Source organism: Centruroides vittatus, unplaced genomic scaffold (assembly GCF_030686945.1).
Source record: "Centruroides vittatus isolate TY-2023 unplaced genomic scaffold, ASM3068694v2 scaffold_1014, whole genome shotgun sequence".
Taxonomy (NCBI): Eukaryota; Metazoa; Arthropoda; class Arachnida; order Scorpiones; family Buthidae; genus Centruroides; species Centruroides vittatus.
Genome location: NW_027122665.1, coordinates 474,850 through 488,813, shown reverse-complemented (window position 1 = coordinate 488,813; position 13,964 = coordinate 474,850). Strand labels below are relative to the sequence as shown.

The following is a 13,964-nucleotide window of genomic DNA, read 5'->3' as shown; positions in this document are numbered from 1 at the left end:
TCTCTTGTTTTGCTCATGAATCTATATTCCTCTGGATTTTTGTTCTTTCAATAAAATATACAATCCCGACATGATTTATATAGATTTAAGAAAGTTCAGTAGAATTATTAATCAAAATATAATCAAAATTATAAGTAATTTATGTACAATATGCGAAAAATTATATACAATTATATATGACAAAATTACCTTTTTCGAGATTCTCTTCCCAATGAGACCTATTACAACTTAAATTAGGAAATCCTGGGACGTAAGCTCCAAAGAAATGAACCAGTGAGCAGAGTGCTATACCACTATTCCAGTCAGTCTAAAAATTAAAAATGTCATTAGTAGCATTAATATCAAACAAAAAAAACGTCACTTTCTTCTTATATATTAACAGATTACAAGAAGATATCAATACAAGAAGTAACCTGCATTTGTTTCTGACATACTTGTTATTTTTCTAAGAAATGTTCAATAGGACTCTTGTCTCTCACCAGCAGAAGTCTTTACAAGTATGTAAATTCATCCCAATTCAAAACAACACATCCTCTGATAATTGGAAAGGAGATAAATCTGATCCTTTGGTATCTCAAATAAAAAAAGGGCAGAGAACAGAAAAAGATGGCCCTCCTGGCAATCCAGATCTCCTTACCTTACGGGCCAGGAGATCCTGATTACCAGGAAATATTGGGAACCTCTTTTTCTGTCTACTTCAAAAAGTGGAATTCAAGACTTGTTTCATGTCACGAAAGTAGAAAAACATTTCGTCTTGTTGAAAGATCTCAATGAACATGCTAGAGCACCATTCTGGTACTTTTTCCAGAGCCAATATGTTTTGGAACTTTTTTAGCTATATGCAAACAAAATGCATAATTGTAAATATATACATAAATCAGTAAGTTACAATATCCTTGATAAAAAATTAAAAGTTTTTCACAAATATATTGCCAAGTCCTGTATATTTAAGTGTATTCAAAATTCAGTGATATGAATTTGATTTTCAAGTATACTACACACTAGAGCAAAGCAATGCAACTGTTAAAATTGCATTGTCTAGAAAGGCTGTTACCAACGTTAACTCATTGCACGTTCATCTTACGATTTTAATTATAACAGAAAAAATAGCCCACAATCTTACTGAACACATAGCAAATTTATTGTTTATTAAATTATACAGTCCACTACTAGAAGTATGCAATCCGGATTTTCAAGTACAGGCTCCAATCTCTTCTTTCTGCTTTTGAACCAAATGCTACAGTTACTACAGCAAATACCAAAAAAGTTATAGTACAAGAATACATCAACAATCCTACTTAGGAATTTATTTAGTAAATTGACATTATTTAGTAATATTGATTCAGTAAACATTTCAATTTTGATTTATGTACATGTACCTTAAGTTTAATATATGAATGACCGATAAAAAAATCACACTGTAAAAACTACTTCATTTTTTAATAAAGTGTGTACTTGTGGGTTAGAAAACATCATTCTAGAACATTTCATTTTAGGCTGTACACCGCTAATCACAACTGATACAGCTAAGGCACCAGAAGGCCGAATTTAGAATATATCTAGGTGCCTTTGTAACAATTAATTGTCCCATTTTTAACAAATAACAAACATTTGCAAAACATTTTTTTAAAATACAGAAACATTGATTAAGCAGTTTTTCTAGATTTAATAACAATTGTATTGTTCATTTTGTAGAGCTCGCAGTGGTGTAGCGAACATAACTGGTGCCCCCTTCCCTCTCCAGAAACACAAATAGTTTGTCTTGGAGACCATTTGGGCACCCCTCTGCGAGTGGTGCCCGGTGCATGATACATCCCCTTGAACCTCCCTCGCTACGCCACTGAGAGCTCATGATGAAACTTAAAAAATACTATGAAATATGTTGCTAAAAATAATTTTTTTTAATATAAATAATAAAATAACAATATTTTCAGTAAAATTATTTACATAATTTTAATTTATATGTATGCAATACATGTAATATACAAAGTATTACATGCATATAATATATTGTGTATATATACAGTATATATACAATAATGAATGAAAAATCAACCAGATACAAAGTAATAAATAATTTATTTAAATATTTTACTGTTCTATTAAGAAAGACTGTTAAACATGGCCGAAAACATTTGTTCAGAATAAATTTAAGTTACCAGAACTTAAAAATGGGTTAATATTACCCTAGGTATACAAAATGGCGGCTCGTCTCTGATCCCAGCAATCAGAAGACAGGGAACAGTGGGAACGCACTTTCTAACCTAACCTAACCTAACCTATTCTAATAATTTACCATAATTATTAGCAACCAAATTATTAGAATAGGTTAGGTTAGGTTAGAACGTGCGTCCCCACTGTTCCCTGTCTTCTGATTGCTGGAATCAGAAACGAGCCGCCATTTTGTATACCTAGAGTAACATTAACCTACATTGAAATATATATTAAATATTTTAGTATTTTTATTTTATAAATATATAGCCACGAAAGTGAATATATCGCAATTCAAAAAATATTTTCACAATCATAGGTTACATTTATAATTTATACAATTCACTGTAATGATTCATTTTGTAATTTACTATTAAGTAAATTACATTTAATTTTAAATATTAAACGTCGATTAAAATAGAAAAAAAATCCCATACTTTAAGGACAAATAATCCTATTGAACATATTTAACCTTCAGTTAACATTTTGTTTTTTCTGTTTGGAAGGAAAATTTCTGCTAAGAAAATGTTAAATCTTAAAATTCTTTGATACTGTGCCTATCTTCTTTTAATCTTCATTCCAGTTTTATATTCTATTAATTATTCTAAAGATCTAAATACACATATAAATAAATATGCATCTTCCACACATGTGTATCTATGCATATATGTATGTGTATGTATGGCTACATTACAGGTAGAAGACACATAAATCAAGATAGGAGTGTTTTTTTTCTCTAGTAATGCATATGATTTTGTTCACAGTAGACGTGCTTTAGGCACTATCCGGGTAAAATGCTAATTATCCACGGTGACTTGTTCTTCCTCAATCACTTGCCCAGCAATAGTAGTGTTGCGTCACATTACAGGTGCAGCGTTTTTATAGACGGCCTTCAAAATGGCGCCCGATGCTAAAACACGTTCTAACTCATCAAATCGTCGTAAAGAAGCTGTTTTATATAATGTTTAACAAAAATGCCAATTCTCTTCCGTCATCCAATGGCAAAATGGATGGAGCATCAAAAAAAAAAAAAAAATGTGCTGCAGTAAGTTTTTAGCTACCTCCTCAGCTGCCTTTGATTCTTAAAATGGAACAGTAAACTGTTTAATGAGTTTGTGGAATCTCTAAAGGCTAGCTAAGTAGCTATTCCTACTTGTATTGTCTACTGGACACTGCAGGAAGCATCGAATAATAAATGAAGCGAAGAAAAAGTATAAAAACATCACTTGGAAGCTAAATTAGATTTATAACTACAAAATGATATTGTAGAAGAAACTAAAATCGTTATGAATGAGCATAACACTTCCTGAAACGAACAGTTCCCACCAAGCAGAAGCAATGCGACACGGGAGGACTTTCTATAGGAAACTCATCCTTATTTAGGTGAAGAAAATCCGGAAAACTCCAACCCACCACCAACTGCCAGTGTTTAGTGGTATTATCTACTCGGACACTAGTGGACACTAATACCATGACGGAAAAGAAAAACAATTGGCGAATTCAAATTGCCAACATATGACATATTACGGAAAAGTGCTGTAAAAGATATTGCATACACAATGGATGTTAGTTTTATTTGAATATAAGTCTTACTTCTACTTACCGGCCTTACAGGCTAACTTCTCGAAAATCGAATCCTTCAACCCATAAATTGTCTTTTTTATACGTTTCTTACAATAATGCACTTAACACCTGTTTAATCTCATGAATTTTACATCGTATCTTAATTAAATAAGGAGAAAACAATTTTACAGCAAGCCTGGAGGATTAACACCGTCATCCGAACCTTTCTAAAAATCTACACACCCGTGTTAACAAGAAACCGTACAAAACATAAGGTTTATAAAAAGTCCAACTTACTTTTATTCAATAAAATTAACTAATAAAGTAAATTTTACGGCAAAAATTCGAATATTTTTGTTTTCAAATCCCGTAATTAGAATGTTTCCAGCTGCGTGAACTGGTCAGAAGTGCAAAACTACATTATGGATTCATAATGGCGCATCATCTACGCTACAATAAACTCTACCAATGAGTCGATGGGGTCAACCATCGGTTACGATATACGCGCAGATCCACTAAAAGGTTCGACACGTTTAGGCTATATCAAAACCCCTTTCCTAGTAAGAGTTAGAAAACTCAGATACGATTTCAGATTCAATAGTGAGGTGGTGGGTTCGCACCTCGCCAACGGGCGTGTCTAACACCTAAATGGGACTAGTTTTCCATAGAAAGTCCTTCCGAAAGACACTCCCTCTTAGCAGATCGCCCACGTGCTGCATTGCCGTATCCCACCAGACCGAATCAAACGGCACGAGAAATCCGTGTTAACTGTGGATTTTTTTCCAACATACGTGCACCATGTGGGCAATAATGAGGGATTTTTTCCATGCCCATCACGGGTTCGGCAGCCGGGTCCACGAAAAATACCTGAAGGTCGATCCCGGATCAGTTTTTTGGTCCAGGGGAGACTTTTTTATGAAACGTAAGCGGCTATCGTTTGCCATTATTGACACGATTACCATAGAAAATATGCCATTCAGTTATGCAGGTCGGTACTCCCGCCGGCATTCGTCTGCCACGGTATTTTAGTCGCAACTGGAGTGTAATGACCTCGCGACACGTCCAATCGTACGGCTCAATTACGAATGACGTAAAATAAATCAAGGAAGAAAACAATTAATGAATTAGCCATACAATACCCCCCCGAAAGGATGAAAGATTTTACAATAAAAATGGGTTTATGGCCAATTTCTGGCCAAGATAATGGAGGTGGATAGACGAATTTTGATTCAATCAATCAAACTATCCGAGAATAATCGATTCAGAGTTGGAAACTAAGGATTTTTGAAAGTTATAACCCCGATACAAGAAATTAATTGTATAACAAAGAAACGCAGCAGCAGCAACGCCCTATTTTAAAAATAAAACATATAAATTGTACAACAGCGTTAAAGAATTAAATGTAAAGTTGCAAGCATGCTCATCCAAGCATTCGTTAATATACAAGTACAAAACTTGACCAAAGTACAGTACATGCCAAATTCGCTCCCCTTCTTTTATTGTTTACGAGGAGATGGACGGTTCGTCTGTGTGTGAGAGTAGAGACTGCTATACCCATTATGTACTTCCATTCACTATCCAAACGCCATTTTGTCACGTTAGCGGGCAGACAAAGCACGAACGATAAAGAAAAGAGGAAAACTTGATCATTTTAACCACGTAATTAGGGTCAAGCGCGAGTCAGACTAGAAGTTCGAGAAACAGGACAAAGATACAGTTTGGTCTGCATTCAATTGTTTAAAAGTAGTGTATTAATTGCGATTTTATGCGGGCCGCGCGCTCCAGTGAACAAATTTCTTTTATTTATTTTTATAATACATTCATCCAAATACTTTTTTTATAAAATTACTTTCGATTTAAGACGAATGTCGCCAGTTCGTAGGACGAGAAATTTCCTTTCTTGTCCTCGAAATTTTGCGTTTCGCGCCCTTACAAGCGACGATCGAGGTTAAGTGTGTCATTTATTTTTAAAAATAAATCATGCCCGTTAAATTAAAGGATATTTTTCCGTTATTCCAAAGAAATTATTAAACGAATTTGCGAAATTACAAAGAAATTTCGTCGAATCATCTTAAGTAATAAAATACACTCGACGCCATTTTGAAAATCCTAAATAAGCACGTTCCTCCGGTGGTAAAATCTCTTAAAATACAACTTTCGATTACCACTTTGTTCCTTAATCTGCTAGAAAATTCTCCATTTAATCAAATTATATACAAAAAGCAGCAAGAGACACGCGATTTCTCGCTTCTTAAACGACAGTTTCGGAAATTCCTGACAAATATTCACGCGTAAATACTATAAACATCACACTGGAGCGTACACGTAACGGGGCGTAGAATGGCCTTTACGTCTTTACGACACGGACAGGTGCGTATCATTTTAATATTTTGCGGGTAAGTAGGCGTGAACGTCTGTAAACCTGTCTGTTGCAACTTTATAAATACTCCGACCGGCAACTCCCCGTGTTTATGCGATTACGCTTTACATAACGTCGACCAATCGTTAAGCGTGTATGTGTGTTTGATAGCCAATTAAATCGATTAATAAAATATCCACTTTAATACCAGTTACGTTCCAAAATTTGGGGGATTTTTTTTTAAAATTAAAGCTCGAGATTAATTCGATATTGAAAGGGGGAATCGAAAAATACGAGGCCCTTTTTTTTTCTGTTTAAAAATGAGCAATTAAAACGAGATCTACTCGCCGGATCCGGTCGACCGTGACGACTTCCGCCGTTTTAAAAGGTAAGGGAATTCGCCTGGATATCGCCAAGCACAGAGGAGGGCGTGAAAGCACCCCGAAAACACCCCCACGAATAGTTCGAAATTTATTCGAAACACGACGTTAACTGTTTCAAATTACGTCATTAAAATCCCGCCGATATTGTTTTGCCGATTGTAACGTAATACACAAGAAACGGTCAATCTGGTGTATATAAAAAGTCATCCTTTGTCTCTCTAACACAACGAAAACACGAGACTTAACCTACTGATGTTTACAACAACGTATAACACAACACGCAAAGTTGTATAAACAATTAACGATTGTTTTTAGTGTTGTTTTTTTCTGTTTTGGTCACGTGCGTAACTCTTTAACGCATGGATAAACGCGTACGTTACGTACTGTACAGTACGTGACGTATTACTTCTTATCGACGGATAAGCGGAATACGTCGTCACTCCGTTTAACCGTGACAAGTAACTGTATTCGCGTCGGAATTCGAGGATAACCGGTTTGGACAGACCTAACTTCCAAGTTAAAAAACCGTGACGTCGAATTATAAATTTGACGATGTTTTCACACAACTCGGCGGTTTGAGGATGTCCGAAATTAATACATAAACTACAATTAATAGGGAATATTTATTACGGCGTAACAGTCGGGAGTAACGAATGTTTTTTTAAATGGAGCGTATATCCGAAATATAAAGCGTTACCGTATCAGAATTCGTGAGTTTATGGTTTCCATTTAACAAAAACGTTCGTCGGAATTCAAAGGAATTCTCTAAAGAAATTACTTTATAAAAAATATTTTCTGTTCTTTATAAGCAGATTGGAATAATGGAATAAAACAGCGCAAACACGTAGGCGAAGTGCCAAGGGGGAGTATCTCTGGAGAGGACTTTCTACGGAAAACTGGTCCCTTTTTGGGTTTTAGACACGTAAAGAAAATTCCGCCAGACCCGCGGATGCGAACCAGCGATCAGTAGTTTTATGGCGGGCTCAAGTTACTCTGCGAAAAACAATACGGATTCGTCGAACTTTGGAACTGAGAAATGAGTAATGTATTATTGTTATAATGTTACACAACTAGATTTGTCAGTTTCTTCAGTTCTAGGAATTTTTCGGGAAGTGGTCTGTCGTGCACCTGCTCCAAGATCACCTTGATGCGGTTTGCGTGTTTTCTAGACTTTATGACCTACGTAGTGGCAGCTTTGCTAAGGATAGGGATACCAGTCAGAGGATAGGGGCCAGGACTAAAGTGGGATCACCGGTCCTCCATGTTGGAGATTGTGCGTGGGGCTAACACTCCACCATATAAAGAACTTTCTCCTGAAAAGAAGGCAAAATAGAAACGTCTATGCACACGTGGAGCCCTATCGTAAACGTGGCTAAACTCAGGATGGGCCTAAAAACAGGCCCTTTAGAACCCCAATTCGATTCTTCTAATTACAGAACTATGATTTTCGAACGCAAGGCCGCGCACACGGAAGTTTTGGGGTTTAACCTCTCCCATTTGGGAAGAAAAAAATTAAATAGGGTATTATAAAATTTGCATTGTAAAATTTATTATGAATAGAGCCTAATCAATGGAGGATTTAGACGGTGCGTAGGGCGCAGATACATCCCTTTCTGGGATTGGTAATTTAATATTAAAATAATAATTTTTCGATAATATATACAGCCCATAAAAGCGAATTAAAGCGTAATAAAACACTTTGCATTTATTTATTTCTCATTTTCAATTAAATTTTCTCTTTGTTTTCACAATGACAGTTCTGGATCGGATGGCACATGTCAGCCCTGCATTAGTTGGAACTGAAAATTCACGTTCGATTTATGCATGTGTTTTTTAATTTTTAACTTTAATGTATTAATTTCCCGAGCAATCCTCATGTAGTAATTTATAAATTATCCCTGCGCTCCCCTCTAAACAATTTTTTTGGATCCTCCATTGGGTCTAATGTGTGTTTTTAAAGTCCCTCCACCCCCAATTGCTACCTTGTAGGAGCACTGATCCCACATTGAATCATAGTTTGAAGCTTCTTACATAATGCACGATGCCCTTTTTTATAGCTCGTGCTCCGTTTTTCATAGTCTGCGGGCGCTGCTATTATTGGCAAATACTTAAAATACATAGAAGTGTTCGTCTTTACTGACTTCAATATATTTACTTTCATCATCGAAAAGTAAATACAATATTTTGCCCGTCATTATTATTATTACTACACAAAAAATATTCCGTTGTTTAAGTCTCCAAATACTGAAAACTACGGAATTAAATTGTAATTCTACAAGACGCATCTCCCTTTAGTAACCCAGCACTCACCGTGAAGTTTTGAATGTTCAAATCGGATAAAGTTCTGGAAATCCACCTCAAAGTGGCGTGGTAACCGGGACTTTCTTCTCTCATAAAGTAGGACAAATACGTCATTCCCGATAATTCGTCCAGATTTTGACTACTCAAGTCTTCGGGAGTCAGTATCATGGGAATGTTAAATTCTTCTTTAGCCACCATCATGGCGTTGTTACAGTTTTTTATTCTGAAAAATATATTAATTAGTCCTTTATTTTCTCTTCGAATATGCTAATTATCTACACGAATTTCCTCAAATTCCGATTTTTTACGGGATTTCAAAACATCAGGAAGGAATGTTTCGAATTCCCGTAATTCTACTTAGCCTACTCCATATTGCCCCGCACCACTCCTCCTTGTGTTACCACGTATTACTCTTAATTACCTCTGTTACTTTATATATTCGTTAAAAAATATACTAAAGTCGAAATTCTCTACAAGTAGAATATTACAGGAATAAAATTAGAACTACACATCGCCTTATACTTGATCCTGACCCACTAGCGACTTTCCCTCTTTCCTAATTTGCAATTGTTCGAGTCAATCACAAATGTGAAATTTATTATACAGTGGTGCCTCATATAACGTACTTAATCCGTTCCAGGTGCACGTCCGTTAACTGAAACGTCCGTTATACAAAACGCATTTTCCCGTAGAAATACATGTTAAAACATCTAATTCGTTCCGCAGCATAAGATAACCGTACTGTATCAAAAAAATGAACAAGGGGTGCGTTCTTTTATTCCTCCTCGTAACTCTGCGCGAGCGACATCCGTTTAAAAATTCCTGCGGAACGCGTTCCTAAATTCCGGTGGGAGTGCACGCCGTCGAACGGCAAAAACGGCCGCTCGTAGCAGTAGTTTACGGTGGAAAGCAACATGGCGTCCTCCATGGCTCAGATAGTTCCGTTTCCAGGCCCATTATGTGGTTTTATGAATGAGAATTTAGAAATTGTGAAAGCGCGAGTTAGCGCACGCGGTGATGTAAGTGTCTTTACGAATTTTTTTTCGAGGCTATTTTGAATGCTCTTTCAACAAATAATCCATTTTATGGTTAAATTTTACAATTGAGACTCTTCTTTTGCCTTTTAAAGCTCATATTTTAGAATTATAGATTCCTCCATCACGATACTATCGATAGTGCGGGCGCCGCCATCTTTCTTTCTTTCACCGTCGTTCCTAAATGCCTACAAACAGCAGCACACTCCCGTAGTAGCGGAGACGCAGAGCGACCGCTATTAAAGAACGCACCCATGGAGCAGTTACCAATTATGCCGGAAAGTCCGTTGTTCGCAGCCAGTCCGTTATTCGAGGCGTACGTTATACGAGGCACTACTGTATATCATTCGTTAAAAAGGGACATTTCATACGTTTCTAGGTATATTCCATCACGGTGGGGGAATGAAATCAAAGGAGGGAAGACTAAAAAAACGGGGAAGTTAGGAGCAGTGAGGTGAAGAACACTGTAAAACGGGAACGAAACGCCCGGTTAAAAAAGGCCCCTTAATGCCTAAAGGTTGAAATGAGTACAAAAAGCAAAGAGGAAAAAATGGACGACCTCGGGAATTTATTAGATAAGAGGAGAGATGGGAGGAACAATAAAAAAACGTACGAAAAACACAAAACCCCCTCATAACTGAATCGCGTCCCTCCCGACTTTGTAATTTCTAGAAGTATAGAAGATTTCTTACCCCTCTCGACGGTCGAGAGACTTCCAACGTGGAAACAGACCGGGTTTACAATACTCCAACAGGGCGCTAAACAATGGATCAAACAATTAATTCGAGTGTGTTAAACAAAAAGGAAGAAAGGGAGGTAAAAAGGATACCTGAGAGCGATTCCGTCGTTCCAGTCGGAAGTGAAATTGGTGACATTGAGATCGGGGAGGACGGCCCGAAGCCACGACAGCATGAGTTTCTTGGGGGGAAAGCTGGTCCTCCCCATCTGATACCTTAGTATCAAAGACCAGATCAGTCCCAGGATCAGTTTCAGGTTTCCTTCCACGATGTCCGTGTTTCCTGTCGTACAAAACGTAAGCATTAAATCGAAAAACATTCGTCATTTCCGATAAAGCGTTCACGCGTTGAAAAAATCCACCTCCCGTCGAACAGGGTAGGCCTCATCTGTTTCTCTGTTGGTAACAGATGAGGCCTATCATTTCTTATATTAAAATTATGTCATTATATACGTGGATAAAGCCGCCGTTCTTCTAGTTTGGCGCCACAACAACGTGGACTTCACGTGTCTAACACCTAAACAGGGACCGGTTCCCCCTCCCCCGTAGAAAGTCCACCTGGGAGGAACCTTCCCCCTCGGAGGATCTCCCGGGTGTTGCTTTATTCAATCTCTCTTATCCTATCATTATAAGCGGTACGTAACCCGAGCGCTGGGTTTTAATGGCTAGGTTATGTATAACTGTATTTATCGCCGACAAAACCCCGATTTCACGAAAATAAATTTTCAGTCGAAAGGTATAATTTACTCCGTAGTTTCTACTCGATCCTCTCCAAACTGACCTTAATCCATTGTTAAGAGGTGAGAATAGAGGAAGAAACAATTTCCCACCTAACCCCGAAATACCGTTGTTACTGTAGTATTTGTCTTGTTTTCATTCCCGTTACGGCGCCGTTGAGCTCTTTATAACATCTTAACCCGACAGAAAGTAGGGGTGGGTGTTTAACCGAAGGGGGCGGGCTGCCCCCAAAAGAGAAGAGTCTCGGAAAGACTCGAAATAAGGAAAAGAAGAGAAGAGGGCGGGGGCGTCCGCATTCCCGCGTCCGGGAAAACCGGTCGTCGGAGGTCGTCCGGGGTCGGAACGCTCTTCCTCCTTCCGGCGCCCCCGGGCCCCCCGTCCTCCGCGACCCAGAAATGAAGTTTCTCATTCGAAGACGGACAGACAAAACAAACAGAGGTTGCCAGGAATCGAAAAAAGTTTAGAATCTCGAACGCAAATTTTAATTAGTCTCGTTAAATTAGCGACAGGGGCGCCCGCATCGATACGAGGGGAACGATCGTACACGAACCCCCTATTCCACGAACGATGGAAACTATAGGGGGCGGTAACGTATCCGGTCGTCGCGCTTGCCAGAATAGAAATTGTGCGTAAATTTTCTCGTAGAAGGGCTGGCGCTTTTGTTTAAAGATAAGAAAATGCCTTTTCTACCGGAGTATAAGACGAGCGAAGAGAAACCGCCATGGCGTGACGAAAGGGCGGGCGACATCGACGCCACCGACGCCGTCCCACGCGCTGGTATATTACGATTCATTCACGCTTTAGGAAGAACGCCCAAAACCCTTTAACCGAATTTACGGTTTCTCCCGGAACCGGAAGTTCCTTCCTGCGTTTTTTACGGGTGGTTTCGGAACGCTTCTCCGTCGATTCCGAATTCGAGTTCCGCCTCCGATGCGGACGGCCGCGCCCTCTTCTCCTTTTAAACGCTCGGGCAGAAAAATCGTTTCCGGCGGAGGTCGAGGGTATCTCCGTTTCCTGTGTTTCGGCCATCCCCTGTCGTCGATCCTCGTAGGTGGTCACCCGGACCGGCGCCTTCGGAGGGGGGCGGCCACGCGCGTTCGAAAGTGGCGCGTGGCGGAGACCCAAAAGTTCCGTGTAGAAGGCGTTTCTCGATTCGCTTCTTAACTTCGGCCTAGACGCGCCTTCGAAAATTCTGGACCCGATTCCGAGATTCCTCGGAAATTATCTCTTTTGGCGGGTCGTCTTCGGTTGAATTGGGAGTCGGTTTTCCAGCGGACGAAAACCGGAAGTTTCACCAGAACGCGCCGGAAGACGACTTTAACGCCAGGGACTCTTTGCCCGGCGGAAGAAGCGGAGGCGGCCCGCCGATGTTGCCTTTCCTTCCGACGCGCGGTCGCCTGCCGGACGCGGCGGCGGCGGCCGTTCGGAGCGTAGAAGAGGACTCACCTATGTTGACCAGCTTGATGTTGTCGGCGGCCATGGCGTCCAGGGCCGTCTGCACGTTCTCTAGGTACTGATGCCTGTTGACGGGCGCCCTGATCTTCTTCAGCTCGGTCTTGCGCAGGACTTCCATCAGGGCAATGAGCTTGAGCCCGTCGGAGAAGTCGCGGGCCAGGTCGACGACGCCAGTGCCCGCGCTCCTCAGCTGTTCGTTGACCCAATTGACGAATGTCTTCTGTTGGATTTCCACCCAGACGTATTCGTCGCCCTTTATGTGCATGGCCCTAGCCGCGTGTCCCTCGGCCGACCTGGCCTTTAGCCCGACGTGGCTCACTTTGGCTTCTTCGGCCTCCATCTCCGACCGACGCTTTCGGCCCCGACCGGTTTAGAACGCACCGTCCACGTATCGGCGCCGCGCCGCGCCGCTAGACGATCGGCGCACCGATACTCCCAACACAATAGGGCCTCGAGCCCTTCGAACACTTCTTCAACTAAAGACGAAAACGAAAAGAACACTCGCCGCTTCGATCACCAGCTCCGTCCGACTTCCTCGCTTCTGCGCTCCGTGCGGGCTCGGCCCCGAACTCGGTATAACGCTGCGACCGGTAGTTCCGGTTGCCCGCCGACGCTATACCAGAGGTCGCCCGCGGCTTCCCGCGTGGAATTCGTGGCGCGCTTCCTTCCCGTTCGAAAGGCGCGCGCCGACCTCCGCGTCGCTGACGAAATTAGTCGCTCGGCTTTAAGGCCCGAAGGAACGTCGTCTTCCGCGTCGCGTGGACTGGCGAAAGAACGCCGAAAGGAATCCGCGCAGGCCGGGAATATTCGGAGACGCAGCTTTTACAAAACGCTCCAGCCGGTTAAGGTGAGTCGAAGTTTTCGAATTCGACCGTCCTGCCATCTGGTGGCGATCGCCGAAACAATGCGGCATTTTTTACATTAAATGTCAATTGCCCTCGTAGATGGCGTTTAGTTTACGGTTTTTGCACAGCAGATTGAGAACTGTAATGTACTGTATGTGTCCAGCTGTGGTATATGAGGAGTGCATGCAACTCAATGAGATTTTTGTTGCAATTAAATTTTTATCTTTACAAATAAGTCTGTACGCCGTTTCGGCACTTTTTTTTTTTTGTAACTCTTTCCGCCCAGTGGGCACTAAGAGGGCCTCTTATAGCAAGCCCATTATGGGTTCGGCCAGGCCC

General features: G+C 40.5%; 1 protein-coding gene across 1 annotated transcript in view; it reads right to left on the bottom strand.

Annotated features, from left to right (window-relative positions):
* jbug (filamin-type immunoglobulin domains fbug) overlaps positions 1-13,758 on the bottom strand; it is an 86,008-nt gene extending 72,250 nt beyond the window's left edge. Inside the window, 5 exon segments of the mRNA XM_067283595.1 lie at positions 190-307; positions 8,827-9,040; positions 10,544-10,609; positions 10,681-10,870; positions 12,772-13,758. Of these exon segments, the coding sequence (XP_067139696.1) occupies positions 190-307; positions 8,827-9,040; positions 10,544-10,609; positions 10,681-10,870; positions 12,772-13,120 (937 nt within the window). The 5' untranslated portion in view covers positions 13,121-13,758.
* Between the last annotated feature and the right edge of the window lie 206 nt (positions 13,759-13,964).